Source organism: Nycticebus coucang, chromosome 3, assembly GCF_027406575.1.
Source record: "Nycticebus coucang isolate mNycCou1 chromosome 3, mNycCou1.pri, whole genome shotgun sequence".
Classification (NCBI taxonomy): Eukaryota; Metazoa; Chordata; class Mammalia; order Primates; family Lorisidae; genus Nycticebus; species Nycticebus coucang.
Genome location: NC_069782.1, coordinates 123,009,014 through 123,028,560, shown reverse-complemented (window position 1 = coordinate 123,028,560; position 19,547 = coordinate 123,009,014). Strand labels below are relative to the sequence as shown.

At 41.9% G+C, this 19,547-nt stretch overlaps 1 protein-coding gene across 2 annotated transcripts in view; it reads right to left on the bottom strand.

Moving 5' to 3' along the window:
- LGI1 (leucine rich glioma inactivated 1) overlaps positions 1-18,671 on the bottom strand; it is a 37,906-nt gene extending 19,235 nt beyond the window's left edge. Inside the window, exons 1-2 of one of the 2 annotated variants that reach the window (XM_053582739.1) lie at positions 18,236-18,671; positions 17,755-17,826 (exon numbers count right to left, since the gene is read on the bottom strand). In XM_053582739.1, coding sequence (XP_053438714.1) covers positions 17,755-17,826; positions 18,236-18,450 — 287 coding nt within the window. In that variant the 5' untranslated portion in view covers positions 18,451-18,671. Of the gene's footprint in view, positions 1-17,754; positions 17,827-17,899; positions 18,026-18,235 lie in introns of those variants that run through there. The other variant, XM_053582741.1, reaches the window with a different exon arrangement.
- Positions 18,672-19,547: the final 876 nt, after the last annotated feature.

Genomic DNA, 19,547 nt, shown 5'->3' with positions numbered 1-19,547 from the left:
GTCATTACTAGATTATTGGATTGCATGTTCCTTATACCCTTCTTTGTTTTTGTGTCCTCAGCCCTGAGCACAGTTCCTGGCTGAATAATGTTGGCTGAAACTAGATTTCAAAGACTAAAACCTCTGGCAAAAACTACCACTACAGGGCGGCGCCTGTGGCTCAGTCGGTAGGGCGCCAGCCCCATATACGGAGGGTGGCGGGTTCAGGCCTGGCCCCGGCCCCGGCTGAACTGCAAACCAAAAAATAGCTGGGTGTTGTGGCGGGCGCCTGTAGTCCCAGCTACTTGGGAGGCTGAGGCAGGAGAATCGCTTCAGCCCAGGAGTTGCAGGTTGCTGTGAGCTGTGTGATGCCATGGCACTCTACCGAGGGTGATGAAGTGGGACTCTGTCTCTACAAAAAAAGGGGAAAAAAAAAAAAAAAACTACCGCTACATGCAAAAATATGGAAGAATAATCAAAAGGAAGAAGCCAGGAGACAATAAAGCACACCCTATATTATTGCACTTATATAAAGTATAAAAACAAATCTATCCTGGTAGAAGTCAGGATAATGGTTGTTCTCAGGGGCAGGTAGTAGTTGGAAGAGAGCACAGGGGTGTCTTTGGGGTAATGACAATAATTGCTTTCTCCATCTGAGATCTGGTTACAAGAGAGTTCACTTTGTAAAAATTCATTGAGATATGCACATATGTGTACTTTTATGTATGTAAATTATACTTCAATTTAAAAGCTTTATAAAAGCTAAAAAAAAAACCCTCTGGCTAAGATAATAATGAATACCATAATCTCTCAATGCTAAATTCAATTGTAGTTTCTATGGAAAAGGATGTGTAAAATTATACATACTTTCTAAATGTAGTTGAGTGGGCCATCCGTTTTATTACCCTATGTATATTTAAAAGGACTCTTATATCATGTTCTATAAACGCCAACCCTTAATTTTTTATGAATCCTCTAAATATGTTTGATTTCTATATTATGATTTGTTATTGAACCAGGTACGCTAAAGTATCTCACAGTCCCTGTTAAGGAAACTGTGCCCACCCCTCTCCATCTTTACACACAACAGCCCCCAGGGCAGACTAGGGTAGCTGTGTTACCCATTACATAACTTCTGCTCTTTTCACAAATTATTAGATCAAGAAAGACTCAGCTCCTCCCTCAGAGCAGCCAGTCTCTATGTCAGGCAGCATCACATGGCCCAAGTAGGTTAGTTGGAATAAGATGACTTGAGCTAAGGATGAGACCCTTCTTGGGATTTGGAATTGCCAAACTGGGAAATGGAGCTGGCTGGCAGAGGAGCTGAAGGGAAAAGGATGCCTTAGGGTTGAGTTGGCCCATGCAGGTAAATGTGTACACAAGGAACACTTCAGAAGATGCAGAATGGGGAGGAGCCCTTACTAGGGGAAGTAGTTTGCGACTGGCACAGGGGAGATGCCCAGAACCATATTAAGCGTCTGGGCCAGTGCTTCTCAATCTTGGTTGCACTTGGAGTCTCCCAGGGAGCTGCTACCTGGTTCCCACCCTAATAGATTATGGCTAAGTTCTACACCTCAGGTGCTGCCTGGGAAATTTGAAAGTTCCCAGATAAGCTTTCCAGGTCATTCAAAACACCCACCCTTTACTTGGAATGACCAAGGAGCCTCTGCTCTTTGCAGCAAGTCTGACGGGAGTAGTGACTGTTGGACATGGAGGAGTTGTGGGTTTTCCTACCCCATAATTACACAAAGCAAGAATCTGTAGTACTTTGAGTCAGAAGGGACAACTATCCTCACAAAAGAAGCATCATTGGGGTTTGTGAAGGACTAGTGTATCATCTAAACAACCTTGTTACCCTAAGCCACATCAGACATCTGGACTTCACAGACTCACCAAGCAGCTACCCTGTGGGTTTGTGCAGAGGTGGTGCAGAATTTGTCCTCTGCCCTGGTCCTATGGAAACATTTGAGGTCTCTCCTCTTTTCTTGGAGAGGGAAGAATCCAGCCATTTTCCCCTAGAAGATTTGAGAAGGTGGACTCAGGGCTGTGGTTGACCTGTCTGTACCCTCCCTGCAGGGCTGTGCATTTATGAATTCAGTTAAGAAAAGGGGCTGTGGGAAGAGTGGGAGGATTTTTTTCTTCTTTATCTAAGGGAGTGTAGATTTAGAAAGATCATATATAGCAACTATCAATTCAAGGCAGGCACTAACTCATTCTTTAAATGATGAGCACTGCCTTCATAATAGCCTACATCTCATAAACTCCTGCCTAGATTATCTCATTTTATTTCTGGAACAACTCTGTGAAAGCGGTAGAGTAGATGTTAATTTTCTGTGTGACATAGGAGGAAACTGAGGTCCAGAGGGCTACTAAAGGCTTTGCTCTAGATCAAGAGCCCCAAGATCCCTAGTCTATTACCTTCTCACATGCCAGGTGGCCTTTCATCTAGGTCTCAGATTACATAATGAAATAATATTCACATTCTGATAAACAGCCATAATAACACCACTCAGCTCATGTGGGTTTAAGAAATGTAATTAAATAATAATCCCTTTCTTAAAGGAATAATGGATCAATGTAAGTAGTCTCAAAGTCATAACAAGGTCATATCAATCTGGGGTTCTTTCCAAGTAAAAGTTATAAAATTTTGAATACAGTTTGGTATATTCTGTTTATGAATAATACATGCTCACTGTAGAAATTCTAGAAAACAGAGAAAAACTCAAAGAAAATAAAGAGTACCATAATCACTTTTCCCAGAGTACATACCAATATATGTTTATAAAATTGAGATTTTTTTTTATTGTTTTGTGTCCTTTTCATTTGCTCATTTTATTGTGAACAATTTCTCATGACAATCAAGTTTTCAAAAATATAGTTTTAACAGTAAGTAATTTTTGAATTATGGATATATTATTATATAATATTTTTTGTTGATTCCAAGTTTTACTATTTTTTACAGCATTATAATCATACTCATATGTAAATATTTTCATATCTGTAATGATTTCTTTAGAACATATTTTTGTAAAGTAGCATTATTAGATCATGGAGAGTTTTATTTTATTTATTATGTTTTCTTAAAAGGGTCTTGCTCCGTCACCTGGTCTAGGGTGCAGTGGCTGGGGTCATAGCCCACTGTAACCTTGAACATCGGGGCTCCAGCAACACTCCCACCTCAGCCTTCTGAGTAGCTGAGACTTCATGTGCTTGCCCAGTTAATATTTTAAATTTTTTATAGAGATGGGGTCTCGCTGTATTGCCCAGGCTAGTTTCAAACTCCTGGCCTCAAACAATCCTGCTGCCTTGGCCTTCCAAAGTGCTAGGATTACAGGCATGAACCACTGCACCTGGCTGATTATGGAGCGTTTTAAGGTTTCTACTTCTTCACTGTTAACTTGTACCAAATTACATGTCTTAACGTGGAGTATGGAAACGCCCATTTGGCCACATCTTCACCAACATTTAGTTTATCATTTTTGTTCCTGTTTGACCATTTTTATTGCTTTCTAATCATTGTTTATTTTTAAGGGTATTACTTATTCTTTTCCTATCTTATTTAATGCTAAGAGTTTTCCCCTACTGATTGTAATTTGCTTTCTCATTTATGATTTTTAACATGTAGATGTTTACATTTTGATTTAACAAAATCTATTAACTTCTATTATGTATTCTTTCTTTGTTGTTGTTATTAAAAAGTTCTTTCCTCCCTTGATGCCACTAAAGTATTACCTACCTCCCTTCCTTCTAAACTTTTTTTTTTTTAACATGTAACTCTTTAATCCATTTGGGACTTTTATGTATGACATGAGGTAAAACACTGCCTTGATTCTTTCATAAATATTTACCTAAATTTACTCTAAACTTTTTGCTGAATAATTAATGTCTCCTCTTCTAGTGAGTGTTGCATCCTCACATGTTTGCTGTTTTATTGCAGTTTTCTAAGGATCAGATCTAGGATTTACATATTATTCCTACTGCTTCATAATTATTTATCTTTTTATCATTATTGTTTATTTTCTCCTGATTTCTTTAGGATATTTACTGAGTTTCATTCTCCATCATATCTCCATTCTGCATATATACATACAGAGTAACAACTGTGAGTTTTTGTTTTTTTTTTCGCAGTTTTTGGCCAGGGCTGGGTTTGAACCCGCCACCTCCGCATATGAACCCGCATATGGGGCCGGCGCCCTACACCTTTGAGTGCCGCCTGATATATTTTTATTCTTTCTGATTAAAAGTGAAAGTACTCAGAAATACAACTTTACCTCATGTACAGCATCCAGTAAGTTTTGATCTGGAATCATCTTTTAAAATTGCATATTTGATTTCAACGGAAATTTAGATTAATCTTAAGATTCCTATTGATAACAGGCTTTTAAAAAAAAACAGCTCTTATAATTTTATTACTAATACCACATTGGGGTGAGAGGATGTGACCTGTAAGGTAATCCCAAGCTCTAGTTCTTCCCCTCAGATGACTGTAAGGGCCGCTCACCTCTCTTTACAAGCAGCAACACTTTAGCACCAAGGTCACAAGGTTTTTAGGGGGTTTGGTAGGACTCAAAGTCAGAACCAGCAGGATTTATTTCAAAAGGAGAGAAAAGTGGGCCCCAGGATTAGCATGAAGCTCAGCGGTCAAAGGGAGCCCAGGGTCAGCAAAAGAGAAGTGAATGAAGGTGTGAAGGATCTAAGAATGAGGATCTAGCTACAGGGCACAAGGCTGGGGCTGCCCAAGGTGCAGCTGAGAGGCCGGGGACTGGAAGAGTGAAGGGTGTGGGCAGGCAAACGTGTCAGTTCACATCTGATGGGCCGTGGAAGGGGGTTCCTGTCCTGGCTTCTTGCCTCTTCTCAGTGCCAGGAAGAAGCATACCGAGGAGGGAACTGGCGAGCCTGGATCTTAATTCCTACTTGGCCATAAATTCTGTGTGTCCTTGAGCACACCACTTCTCCCTTCTCTGCTGTGAAGTGAAGGGGGGTGACCAGATGATTTTGAGGTCCCCATCAGCCCTAAAGATGTATGCGTCTATGCTTGTAGTTCCAAAGACTTTGTCCTCGGAAGAGCAGGCATGGAGTGTGGGGAGTGGGAAGGATGGTCTGCAGATGGCTGAATAGCGGGAGGAGGGCAATCCTTGCTAAGAAAATCACCCATTGCCTGAAAGGAGACTGCTCATCTGGTCCAGCTCCAGGCACCATGGCTGTAGTATCAACTTCTTCAGACTCTCTCCCGTCATCTGTAACCTCTTGACAACTATCTGAATTGACATTGGCCCATGAACAGCCTGCAGCCGAGAGTAAGCAGGTCCTCCTGGATGTGGAGGGAAGATGATTTGGAGGCTCTTCCACTCAATTCTCCCCTCTGTGAAGACTACTCTGGATGAAGAAGAGAAGAGGGGGCAGCCAGCACCCAGTTAGTTGTTACTCACAGACTGTACTGATTGGATACTGAATGGAGAGTCAGGCGTCTAAGCTTATAGCTGCCACCTGTTATCGGACTTTAACACATAAAGTAGGTGAATCTGTTTCATCACCTGTTAAGACAACATGGAGAGTAACACAAAGACTTCTTGGATGATTCTAAGAATTACATGAGATAATGTATACAAACACGTCTCCAGGCTTCTGCCAAACAATACGTAAGCAAAGAGCATAGACACAAAATGCCAGAGCTGAAAGAGCCCATAGATCTAGCAAAGGAGTTTAGTTTTACTGCTAAGGAAACTCAAGACCAGTGAGGTTATCACCTGCCAAAGAAGAGTATTGTCCAGGGTATCAGGCAGCCATTGGCAGCATGTATAAACAGGAATGTGCGTGTTCCCAAATACATATGGGTCTGTGTGTGTGTACACGCAGAGGTGTGTGTACATGTAGATGTGCATGTGTATGTAAATGAGAGAGCTGGGTTACAGCTGTTGGAAGATGGGGGGCACAGCTGGAAGGGCTGGCTGACTTGTTTAGAGCTGCCTTTGCTCAAATGATTCAGACCTTCTGGTTCTTACTAATATTCTCCTTTATCCAAAAGAACAGGGCTGGCTGAATGATTATTAATAATAGGCTGATGATTCACTTGAGTTAAATGCACACATTCTAAGTGCATGTACCATGTGAATAATTTACATTTGAATATTTTAAAATATGCTCTTAAGATAGGAAGGAATTAAAAAGGGAAGCATCACACAAGTACATTGACAGTTCTTTTTGGCTCTCAACCTGGAAAAACATTTTCAATGTAATTTAGATGATCCTTAAGTAGACTACCCCCTCTTCAATCTGGATGGATTGGAAATAACCTTAATTTGGCTCCAAAAATTAAAGGGCTGGGATATACTCCAGAGGGATATGTAGAATGAAGAAACTGAGGCTGGCATAGGTTAAGTGATTTGATCATCATGTCCTTCGTCAGCGGCAGGGCCAGGATAGCAATGCGGGTTTTGGACTTGCAGGGATGCCCGTGGCATGCACACTAGCAAATATTTGAGCACAGACTCACTCCTTGGTTTTATAGTCCATTACCTCTCACCCCAGGACAAACTCTTCCTTTCTAGGAGATGGCGTAACTAGTCAGCAGCCTGTCCTCCCTGTGTTTTTATGACATCATCCTCTATCTCCCTGGAACATCAAAGAGAGGTGACTTAAATTTTATTAGCATTCAAAGCCTCCTCAGTGCCCTGACCTCATCTTTAGCATCTTTTTATCTGATTCTCAAGTTAACACTGATATGAAGGTTTTGCGTTCCCTACTTAAAGCATAAAGAGAACTGAGGTGAGAGAGGTAAAGTGATTTGAAGCTTGTGAGTGGCAGAGCTGATATTCTAGGCTCAGGTATTGTCTCATCCTTCCCCCACCCCACCGCACAACTGACTGATTAATGGCCAAGTGGAAGTCAGCTCTGCCCAGTATCTGTTGCAAACCTAGGACAGCCTCTCCCAGGACAGTTTGACCCTTGAAGAATGGGTCTACTTATGCATGAATTTTCTTCCACCTCTGGTGCTCCTGAGACAGTAAGACCAACACCTTCTCTTCCTCTCCTCCTCAGCCTGTTCACCGCAAAGAGGATAAGAACAAAGTGGATCATCATAATGATGATCCACTTCCACCTAATGACTGGTAAATATACTTTCTCTTCTTTACGATTTTCTTTTTTTTTTTTTTTTTTGTAGAGACAGAGTCTCACTTTATGGCCCTCGGTAGAGTGCCGTGGCGTCACACAGCTCACAGCAACCTCCAACTCCTGGGCTTACGCGATTCTCCTGCCTCAGCCTCCCGAGTAGCTGGGACTACAGGCGCCCGCCACAACGCCCAGCTATTTTTTGGTTGCAGTTTGGCCGGGGCTGGGTTTGAACCCGCCACCCTCGGTATATGGGGCCGGCGCCCTGCTCACTGAGCCACAGGGGCCACCCCTTTATGATTTTCTTAATCGTACTTTATTTTAAGAATACAGTATGTAGTACATATAATGTAACATATAAAATATGTGATAACCCACGTTTATGTTATCAATAAGGCTTCTAGTCAACTATTAATAGTTAAGTTTCTGGGGGAATCAAATGTTTCATGCAGATTTTCAATTACACAAAGTGTTGGTGGCTTTACCCCCCACATTGTCCAAGAGTCACCTGTGTTCCCTAGAGCATATTCCTTGGAATATAAGACTTTCAAAGGGTGAAGAGGTTTACATGTCCCCAAAATGGAAGCTACGTTTAGAAAAAGTGAGTTAAAGAAATTAATCAAGGTTTTTAACGATTCAAGTTTTTTTTCTTTTCTGTTCTGTTGTTTTTCCTTTTTTTTTTTTTAGACTGGGTCTCACTCTATTGCCTGGGTTAGAGTACAGTAGTATAATCATAGCTCATTGCAACCTCAAGCAATCTAGGCTCAAGTAATTCTCCTGCCTCAGCCTCCCAAGTAGCTGGGACTACAGACACATACCATCATGTCAGCTAATTTTTCCATTTTTTGTAGAGACAGGGTCTCCCTCCTCCTTAGACTGGTCTAGAACTCCTAGCCTCAAGCAAACCTCCCTCCTTGGCCTTCCAAATTGCTAGGATTACAGGTATGAGTCACTGCACCCTGTCTTGAAGACTTCTTTATCCTTAAGTAAACTGAGACTCTTCAAAAGAGAATTAAATATACAGTTTCCCACTCTTTTTTTTTTTTTTTGCAGTCTTTGGCCTGGGCTGGGTTTGAACCCACCACCTCTGCTATATGGGGCCGGTGTACCCCCTACTCCTTTGAGCCACAAGCTCCCACTCTCATTGATAATAGGACGTTTTTATCATTGAGCTTTCCACAAAATGAATATTCCATGGAACATAACTCAGGTAAATGCTGGTCCAGCCGTTTCCTGTGAGGAACCGATTCCAAGTAAAAACAGTGAGGGTATACATTTAAGCTCTGGGGCCTTTTTCCTTTTGAATGAGCTTCAAGTGATCACCTACTTCCTCCAAAAGATGGAGCATCTACTGGGTGGAGGGGTCCGTGAAGAAAAGGCATGTGCTAAACCACTTGACTGGGCTGACAGCCTGGTGGGGAAGCCCACCTCCCAGAGGTCCCATGAACGAATCCACACTAACAAACGGTCTCTAACTGCTCCTCATATTGAGACAGATGGTTTAATGTGTGCCCAGAGATGGGATTCTTTCTGCCTGCCTATGCCTTGCTATCTAGTCTCTCTAAAACTAGGTGAGGTCTAAATAATTAAGCTAATGAATAAAATAAAGATCATTTGTATATATTTCAAAGCTCTGTATGGTCTATAGAAACCATATTCTATGGGAAAAAAAGTGGAACAACTGTAAATAATTCCAGAGATTTTTCTATGCCAAGGTGCTTTGTGAATAGCCAAGTAGGGATAGAACACACAGTTTCCCAAATTTATTTGAGCACCAAACTCTTTTCTTCCAGGACGGCTATTCCACAGGATACAAGTTTAGAAAATACTTGTGTAAGGTGTAACTTTGAAGTAAATAAGGTCTTTTTCTTTTCTTTCTCTCTCTCTCTCTCTCTCCCTCTTTTAAGCAAGGAGACCAAAGCTTACCCATACAAATGAGAGCTGAAACCTAGGGAAACTAGATGCTCTTGCCAGTCCTCTTTCAAAGGGCTTTTGAAACTCCTTTCAGTTATTATCCCCAGGAATCAGGGCACAGTCTCCTGAATACCCTCTTTAATGGCAAAGGTCGACACTTTGAGAGGGGATTGATTTGGGGAACAAAACTATGCAAAGTCAAGCCCAGTGATTCATGTTCAGGAGGAAGTAAACAGGAGTGGGTAAAAGCGAGGACCTGGGTTTAAACCTGGGTGCCCTGCTACATAATAGGGCTGTGACATTGACCCCTATCATCCAACTTCTCTTGCACTCAGTGCAAGATGGAGATAATCGCACCCAACTCAAAAGGTTATTGTGACAATGAAATTAAAAAAATAAGATATAAAAGCGTTTAGCACCAGGCAATAAAAAAATGACCAAAGATCCTAACAAAAGCTTGCCTGGTTTTATTGCATGGCTCTTAAACTGGTAGTGAGGAAAATTTTCAAAGAAGGGTCCAAAAATGGTTAGACATGGGAGCAGAGTTCAGAAGAATCTATGGTGGCTCTCCACAAAAAATTCTCTTTAAGTCCAGAGTTATTGGTTACATTCTAGTCTGTATTTTTGTAAAGATTCATTGCTTCTTAATCACACTTTACACAGGAAAACACTTGCCATCTTGCTATGTAAACAAGTCCAATAATTCCTTTCCAATCTTTGCTCAATAGAGGAATATTAAAATAATGTTTTACCATCAACCACCATGGGACGGGGTAGGTCCCTTGGGACCTGTTTGGGAGATAGGTAATTACATTATTATTTTATTTGTTTATTTATTTTTTAGAGACAGAGTCTCACTTTGTCACCCTCAGTAGAGTGCTGTGGCGTCACAGCTCACAGCAACCTCTAGTTCTTGGGCTTAGGCGATTCTCTTGCCTCAGCATCCCGAGTAGCTGGGACTACAGATACCTGCCACAACGCCTGGCTATTTTTTGTTGCAGTTTGGCTGGGGCTGGGTTTAAACCCACCACCCTCGGTATATGGGCCCGGCGCCCTACTCACTGAACCACAGGCACCGCCCTTACATTATTATTTTAATAATAACCTGGCTCGGCGCCTGTGGCTCAAGTGGCTAAGGCACCAGCCACATACACCTAAGCTGATGGGTTCGAATCCAGCCTGGGCCCGCAAAACAACAATGACGGCTGCAACCAAAATATAGCTGGACGTTGTGGCAGGTGCCTGTCGTCCCAGCTACTTGGGAGGCAGAGGCAGGAGAATTGCTTGAGCCCAGGAGTTGGAGGTTGCTGTGAGCTATGATGCCATGGCACTCTATCCAGGGCAATAGCTTGAGGCTCTGTCTCAAAATAATAATAATAATAATAATAACCTTATAACAAACAATTCCTTAGCATGGAGTTCTTTCAATTAGCAGTCTAATTTACTGGTCTATTAGACTTGATTCTATGATTTTTGTCCATCTCTTTAACAAGGCCATTTCATATATTATATTACAGTAGCTCTGCTCATAGAATAGAATATAATAGAATTTTAAGACAGGAAGGAATCTTAGATGTAATTGGATGCGAGAGTCGTATAATGCCAACTTATTTGGTTTCTTCGTATTTAAAATTCTGCTTCAAGATTCTACCTTTCCCTGAAAATTAAGAAAATATGGCCCCATGTTCATATACCACATTCCCTTCAGAAATAATCAGTTGGAGCAGAGGACATCACTTTTAGATAAGACATATGTTCTCTGTTTTACCCTAATCACCACCACTCCCTATTGTCTCACGCCCAACTGCTTCTTTCATTTATCTTATTACCCCAAGTCCCATAAACAGTTGAGTTGAGAACCATAATTTAATCTACCTCTGGTACTTTACGCAAAAAAAGCTGAGGCCCAGTGATATTTGTGACCTACCCAAGGTTATACAGCCCATTAGTAGCCAAACTGAATTTCAAACCCCCATCTCCTGACTTCTAATTCAGACCACTTTTCATCCTACCATAGAAATACTCATCTGAAGACTGCCAAAATTAATTACACTAAACAAAATCAGACAAGTTTTATAAAACATGGTTATTGTACTCAGTAAGAACTGAGAAGGCTACAATTTTTTTTAATATAAAACAAATAGCTCATGTTTCCTGTGAGAAATATTTGAAGGAAAGATTTCTTAGCAGGTTCTGATGGAGACCAGTGTGCAGAACCACTCAATTTTAAAACTGAGATTACTGGGAAACCCAGGTTACACACTCAGACACTAATCTGATGTTATGGTTGTTCAACTTAAAGTGGTTTTCAGATACTCTAAGAAAAGCTAATGTTTATTGAATTACAGGAAGCATACGATAAGCATCTTTTCCTGCACTGTTTTAGTTAATCCTTCCTGTAATCCTGTGCAATAGGTACCATGGTTATTTCCCACAAGTATTAGGGTTATCCCCACTCTGTGGCTTACTGAAACAAGTTTAATCAATCCTTCATCAAGGGGTTTGAACCCAAGTCTGTGTTCTTTGCCACATTGCCAGCTCCTCAGGGTCAACCATTCTGATATCACAGCTGATGTTGTAAAGCTTCTGAGAACATTTTGTAACCCATGTCAGCCACAGGATCAACAACCGGCAAGAATCACCATCGTCCCCAATCAACTGAATATCATTTTGTATTTTTTTTTTTTTAGAGACAGAATCTCAGTTTGTCACCCTCAGTAGAGTGCTGTGGCATCACAGCTCACAGCAACCTCCAGCTCTTGGGCTTAGGCAATTCTCTTGCCTCAGCCTCCCAAGTAGCTGGGACTATAGGTACTCGCCACAATGCCTGGCTATTTCTTTTGTTGCAGTTTGGCCAGGGCCGGGTTTGAACCCGCCGCCCTAGGTATGGGGCTGGTGCCCTACTCACTGAGCCACAGGTGCTGCCCTGAATATCATTTATTTTTTATTTTTTTATTATTATTAAATCATAGCTGTGTACATTAATGCAATCATGGGGCACCATATACTGGTTTTATAGACCGTTTGACACATTTTCATCACACTGGTTAACATAGCCTTCCTGGCATTTTTCTAGTTATTGTATTAAGACATTTATATTCTACATTTACTAAGTTTCACATGTACCCTTGTAAGATGCACCCCTGAATATCATTTTGACCCAAATGAGGAGGCTTATGAAGATTATCATACGATATATCCAAATATAGACAAAATGTAATTTACCTTTGCAGGAATCGCTGTCAGCTAGGAGCTGTCTTAAAAGGGTGGAGAATGACACCCTTGTGTCCCTGACAAAACCTGACATTGTACCTGCTCAGTGGAACCCCACAGTATGTTTGCTAAATGGGAGGCTTTGTTTTTATTCTGTTATTGCTTGTAACTATACAATAAATAAATATTAGCTAAGTAGATATTTAAATAAGTCAAAAAAGAAAATTATCTTTGTGTTAATGAATTTTTTTCTACCCTAAAAATGCTTAACTAACATTTCCCTTTGGATTTCCTGTCAGACTGAAAAAAGGGGAATTTCCTTTCATCGGGGTGGGATGAAAAAGATTCGTCGGTGGGCCTATGGAAGGCTTAGCCACTGTGAAATTCTGGTTACACTGGCAATCTCTGTAGGAGTTTGAAGTCATAACTTTGGGAGCAAATATCTCTGCATTTTTTTGGTTCAGTTCACTTTCTAGACCTCCAGGCCATTAGGCCAGGTGCAATCAGATAGAGTGGGCTGAACATAAGAAAGGGCGTGAACATGACCAGGAGTATCACTGGTACTAAGAACAGGAGTCCTCAGCACAAACTCTATAGAGATACGAGTTGGATGCAACAAGTATAGAGGCAGCAGTGTCAGGGTTACGGCGCCTAGGCTTTTCCCTAGGTGATCTCCATGACGGACACCAGGCAGATACAAGCTCAAACAGCTCTAATAAATGGCAGGCAGTGGCGGAGCCATCAGTGGAGGCTATAGATCTGAGAAGGCAGAGGTCACGGAAGGAGATACGTCAGCCTGGTATGGACAGAGCGTCTTCGGGTGCGTGTTTCTGTGTGCCTGTAGGGTCTATGCACATTGGGATTGATAACCCTGCACAAGAAGGGAAGAGCCGAATGGTATTAACACCAGCTCAGGTGTTCAGACCTTCTCCATTTCCAGGGAGTCCTGAGAGCACAAGGCGGGCAAGATGAGAGAGCTGTGTCTCAGGAAGGGAAGGCTAATGGAGATGGGCCGGGTGAGAGCTGAAAGCAGAGAGAGGTGCAGACGCTCCTGCAGCAGCCTGTGAAACAGTGAAGGAAACGCAGCCTCAATTAAGGGGAATGACACTGCCAAGAGGAGGAGGCAGTTCTCATGCCGGGAGGCGAGGTGTCCAGTTGGAAGAGGACAGTGAGAGAGAAGAGGAAGGTAAGGCCTAGGTTTCATGCCTGAATGACTCGCAGTATGAAATAGGCTTTCCGAGAAAATAGTTACTGTACAGCGTTAGTGTGTGCAGTTTCAAGAATTAATTCATTAAGAAGTTTAAAAATCAAACCTGTGGATCATTGGGCAAACTGTAGATGAACAGCCCAGATGGCTGAAGTATTTACTTTTTGGTTCATTGCAGGTGTATCAGCTGCACACAAACCAGAACGTGCTCATCCATAACTGCTAGCAACTCCCCTACACTTCCTCTTGCTGATAGGTCTAGCCTATAATATAAGGGGGACTAAAAAAGATGGCAATTGCTTTGAGAGGCCATGGATATTTTTTTACTGGACAAATAACACTTTGAAGGACTAAGTGATAAGCTTTTGTAAGGGTGGACTTATTTCTCTTGTTCATGTCCTCTGCTCTTCCATTGGTCTTTAGTTTTTGATTTTTTTTTTCTAGAGACAGAGTCTCACTTTGCCACCCTCGGTAGAGTGCCGTGGCGTCACAGCTCACAGCAACCTCTAGTTCTTGGGCTTAGGCAATTCTCTTGCCTCAGCCTCCCAAATAGCTGGGACTACAGGTGCCTGCCACAACGCCTGGCTATTTCTTTTGTTGTAGTTTGGTCAGGGCCGGGTTCAAACCTGCCACCCTAGGTATATGGGGCCGGCGCCCTACTCACTGAGCCACAGGTGCTGCCCAGTTTTTGATTTCTTATGCACTATATACTTAGGTCTTAATTGTGGCTTAATTAGAAAAATAATGCTGTTTCTCCCCTATACCAGAAAGATTGATTCTGTATTTCAATTAAGACCAAATGCCTCCGGAATAAGAAATGTTTTCCTGTCACATTGAACTCTTATATATAGTTTTTGTTGTTTTGTTTATTGGAGCATGATCCTAAAACTGACCGTGGAAATCACTCCCTGCAAATAGAACTCTCTTAAGAGCTGTAGGAGTTTAGTTCATTAAAATATGTTATAAATAAATGGCAACACTCTGTCCTTTTAAATTTCAATTTTTTACTTCCCATCCCTGTATGATTTCATGACCCTGGGGGTTTCAGTCTGTAGCTGAGAAGGAACAGGGCTATAATGTGTGAAAACACATTTCTCTAAATTGCATTCACTAAAAGTACACTCTTTTTCCCACTCCTAAAAGCAAACTAGAATGCATAATCAGTCTCATTGGTTATGTTTCAAAACTGGCCCTATAGAAAACATGAATGAAATTGCATTTGCTTGGAAAAAGTTTTTGCTGCTGTTGTTTAAAACCATAAATGAGATTTTAAAAAATGTCTTGTACAACTAATCGGATGGGTTCGCACTGGATCGTTTTCTTCTTTCTCTCCTTTCCAAAGTATGGGTTTTTGTTTTCCTTGTTCTCCAACACAAACTGCCAGCCACGGCCTACCAGGATCTTTTCCCAAACACTGTACATAACTTGAGGTACCACATCTGTTTTCGTCAGTATCCCAGACTGACTTTTATTTTTTATTTTATTTTTTTTGCAGTTTTTGGCCAGGGGTGGGTTTGAACCTGCCACCTCCGGCATATGGGGCCAGCGCCCTACCCCTTTGAGCCACAGGTGCCACCCCTCACCACCAACCAGAATGACTTTTTAAAAAGTACTTCTCATCATGGCTTCCACAGAAGGTCTGAAAAAGCATTTGGGGCCATAACAAAATTATCAGATTGTTAGGGTGCATGATGGGAATGGAACATTTCTTTTCCTTTTCCCACAATGGAGCAAGAAACCAACAGCCTGCCTACATCAATCAAGTAGAATTGATTCTGAAGTTTCCCTCTTTACAGTATAGGATAGGTCAGTTTGGTAATCCACTATCACCCATGGGGCTAGAATTCATCACAAACGGCAGGCAATGGCTGGTGCGATCTAGGCCTGATCTGATGGCTCAGGGCAGCCCTCTTTTTTCTTCCCGTTCCAATGTGGGGTTTTCGGGGCACTGGACTGACCTAGCCCACCGAAGAGCCCTTCCTGACCGTGACCCACGTGTTCTCACAATTGTTATGATTGCAACACGATTCATGTTCAGAGTCTTAACATTTATTTCTCCCTCAGTGCGCGTGAGTTTTTTAGACTTTTTCCTGAGGACACGAGGAAGCAGGGAACATTGGGCAGGAAGGACGGAGAAAGGAGTCTTTAGGAGCATGGTCCTGGAGATTTGACACAAACTTTGACCTCTGACAATTTTGCATAAGATCAGAGCCAGCACAAAGCTACATATTGAGGTTAGCCAATCTGAGTTTACTCAGGACAAACAGCACAAGATTTACTTGTCCTTTTGTTATTTCTGAAACTTGAACTGCTTTTAGAAATAAAGGCTGGAATGTTCCATAGGCACTCGGAGCATCGGACACGGGCATGGCACACACACTTGGTCTGGCTATTTAAAACCCAGTCCCTTGGCTTGTCTCTGTGATTCTAAATACGTGTAATCACATTACCCTGCAGCAGCCGGTAACTATTTCTATAACAATGTCCAGCATCTGTGCTTGCCATGATTGGGTCCACCTAACAAAAACAAAGCAGCGAAGTGGTGACTGACTAGGTGGACCTCTCCAGGCGTTCTGCGCCACACTGATGTCCAGCTAGTGTCAGAATACGAGTGGTTGTGTCAACTGAACTTCTCTAATTTTAGGGACTGATCTATTTAACTATCCTGGAGCGGAGGAGGAAGTTTAGCATGTTAAGAGGATGCTTTTTAAACAAGCCATTGATTTACTTGACAAACGAGCAGCATAAGCACAATTTCTCACTTTCTCAGATCTAGCAAATTCTTATCCTTTGGAAAGATCCCAGCATAGAGACTTTGCCCCTTTCTGTGCTAAAGAATCTCTCTTTCTTGGATTTGTTTGATGTGCTAACACTTGCTCTACTTGCACCACCAGCCATCAATCAAACAGATGAACCCCTTAGGAATAACCTAGCCAGTTGTTAATTACCTGAAGACTATCAGCCAGTGGAAGGACATCAGACATCCTTACATAATGTCAAAACACTTGATCAAGTTTGTGAATTCCGTGAAATAGTCAAACCATAGAGATTTCATATAGACAAAATAATAAATTGAATGACTTATAGCTTTTTAGCTTAAAGGTGAAATTTTTATACTTTACCATTTATAAAACCTGTAAGCCTTTGCCACACCCCATCCCAAGTGTTTTATCTACTTAAATCTTATTTATTTCTGATAACAGCCCTGGGAAGTATGTGTTCTTACTCCCATTTTACAGATAAGGAGACTGAGGCTCAGTGAGATTTAGCAGTTTGCAAAAGGCTGCATGTCTAAGTTCTATGAGTGGTGGGGTGAGATTTAAGCACTGATCTCTCCAATTTCAATTCCACCCTCTCTGCCTATATCTATATATAACCACAAATGGCCAAAATGGCCAAGTAAGGCAAGAAAACAAGAAACAAAAAATAAACAAAAATCTTTGGCCCTAAATCATACAGTTAAGACAGCCCAAACTCAGCTGATCCATAATTAGCTAATTCTCCCTGGAACCATCCGGCTACAACCCAAGTCTGTTGCCTGATACCTGAGTGCCGGGGTACCTCTTGACCCCCACACGATACTACTCAAAAAAACCAGAACTCCAATTGCCAGGCGTTACACATCAGAACAAATTATACATGTTATGTTATGCCTGTGAAGAGATCTTATTTCTTAGTCAAATATTATTTTTTAAAAGTACTTTCAGGCATAAACTGAATATGTAATTCCCTTGTGGCTAACTCAAAACACAGAGCAAAGCATAATCCTTTGCACTATCCTATATTAATATTTTCTTTCCCTCCTTGTAAGGGTACTAGTTATAAATTAGATGAGATTAAAAAACAGTCTCTCAAGAATTGTTAAGGAATTACCTAGAAAGAACCAAGAGGTTTTTTTCCCCCCACATGGTAAATCACACAGAGTATCAGCCTGCCCCAGATCCCTCGGAGACAACATCTTGAGCGCATATGTTATGCTGGGTTCTGTATTGACTAATTCAAAAACTCCAGGGCAAAATAACCTAAGTTCCCAAGTTAAAAATGAAAGTAAAATAGTGGAATGGAATTGGGATTATTGTTGCAACACTCCAACAACTTCATAAATAGCCATTAAAGTAGACAGCATTCCAGGTTAGCAAATTTACCATTGCCAGAATCTACCTGCATGGTGTGAAATCGCCAACAAACCCATCTCTCTGTCACTTCCCTGATAGTCTTGCTTTTCAGAAATATCATCACATTTGACAAAATTAATATTGAGATCATTTTACTAGAGGGCTTATCCAAATATATGCCATATTAAAAATAGTCATGATATAAATATTTCTCACAAGAGCTGCAGCGATGGTGTGAATAAAAAACTCCCCTCTGAGATTTCAGTAAAACCAGATCTCACAAAGGATCTGAAAGAAAACAAAAAAAACAAAAACCAAACAAACAGACACACACAAAGAGACACACACAGAGAGAACAAACCTTATGTTAATCCGGTTTAGCATAACAGTGACTACTCTGCCACTATTTCATGAAGTACATGCTGTTCCTTCCCAGATGAAGTAAGGGCGATGAATCGGCTACAGGTTTCTCATAATAATGTTCAGGGCTGGGGGTTAATCTAAGCATGTTCAGTAGCAGCTAATAAAACCCCAAATTTCTAAATGCAGCAAAATGTTAGCACTGTCAGATGGCCAAGCATGCAAGAGGAATCTCTCTCTCTCTCCATGCCCTTCTATGAATACATACAAAGCCCCAAAGACACCGGCTGGAATTTTTAAATCGTAAATTAGGTATCAAAATGCTTACGGGCCTTACAGTGAGATAACATCAGGAGGAACGGTGCGTGGAATGGATCTGGCATTCTCACATAAAGCATTATCTTTGGTACAAGTACACACAGCAGGGCATTTTGGCTTCGCTGGTTTCTTCCCCTCAGTCAGCAAAAGCGCAGATAAGAGACATAGGCAATAAGCAATTCTTTTCAGGGGAATGCAGGCATTTCCCATCCTTTTGCTTCTTTCTGATTCCATGCAGTCGAAAAAATATCCCCAACCATGAACAGGGCTTCTGGAATTCAGATGGTGATTGTCTTGCTCTAAGAACAGGTCACATAGGAGTCCACCCTTTTCCTCTGTCTCTGTATCTCTGCTTTTCAAAACAGGGACCTGCAGCTGATTCGTGCGTGAGCTTCTCCTCGCTCCAGCAATGCACTGCCCGGGGGAAGAGACCTGTGAGGTGCTGTGAGATGGGAGGGATCCAACTGCTGGAGGAGAGTGCCGACTTGCATCACCACCAAAACACTGAGCACAGATCAGCCTTCGAAGGCAAAGTGAAGTGATGTAACAGAAAATAAACAGCTTTCTGCTTTCACCGGGAGGCCCTTTAATTGTTACCAAAAATAGGACGGCATTATGTCTTATTAGTGAGTGGGTGGGCGGGTGGGTGGGAGCAGTCATCTTGCATAGGATGTAGGCAATCTCAGAAACCTCTGGGGATTTGCTTTTCATGTAGCAAACAACCTAGTAAGAAAAACTAGCTTTGGAGCCAGCCCTGGCTGAGAAAATCAAGTTAAATGAAACTCTCTCCACAGCATTCAGCTAAGACCTTGCTGTTTCTTGCCGAGCCCACCTGGCTGATGCCACCCTTGAAAGGCGAATGAGAACACATGGAGAATGTGACTTTCAGGGGATAAATGTGAGTAAATACTTTTTCTGACACTTATTAACTGTTATGAATTATTGATCTTCATGCCCCCACCTTCCCCTTTGATCCATTCTCTCCTTCCGTGGTGGGGGGAGGGAGATAGGAGCACGGCCCCTCTGTGTCTAATCCACCCTCCCTCCTCACTTCTTCTACCCTCCCTTCTTTGGCAGTAGCACCAGAAGCTTGGAAGGAGCTCCCTGCCAGCAGGAGGCAGCCAATTCTGGCTTCTCAGGGCTCTGCAAAAGGCCTGGCTCACCCTGGAGGCTAAGAGATGGTAGGGAAAACTGCCCGGCTGAGAACTGGAGACCTGGCTTTGAGATCCTAGTTCTGCCGTGAACTAGCTGGCTTTACAGAGAGGGGAAAGGCTGAATCCGCTCCCCTGTCTGTAAAATGGGGATGACAGAAGAGATATTCTGTGAAGGAT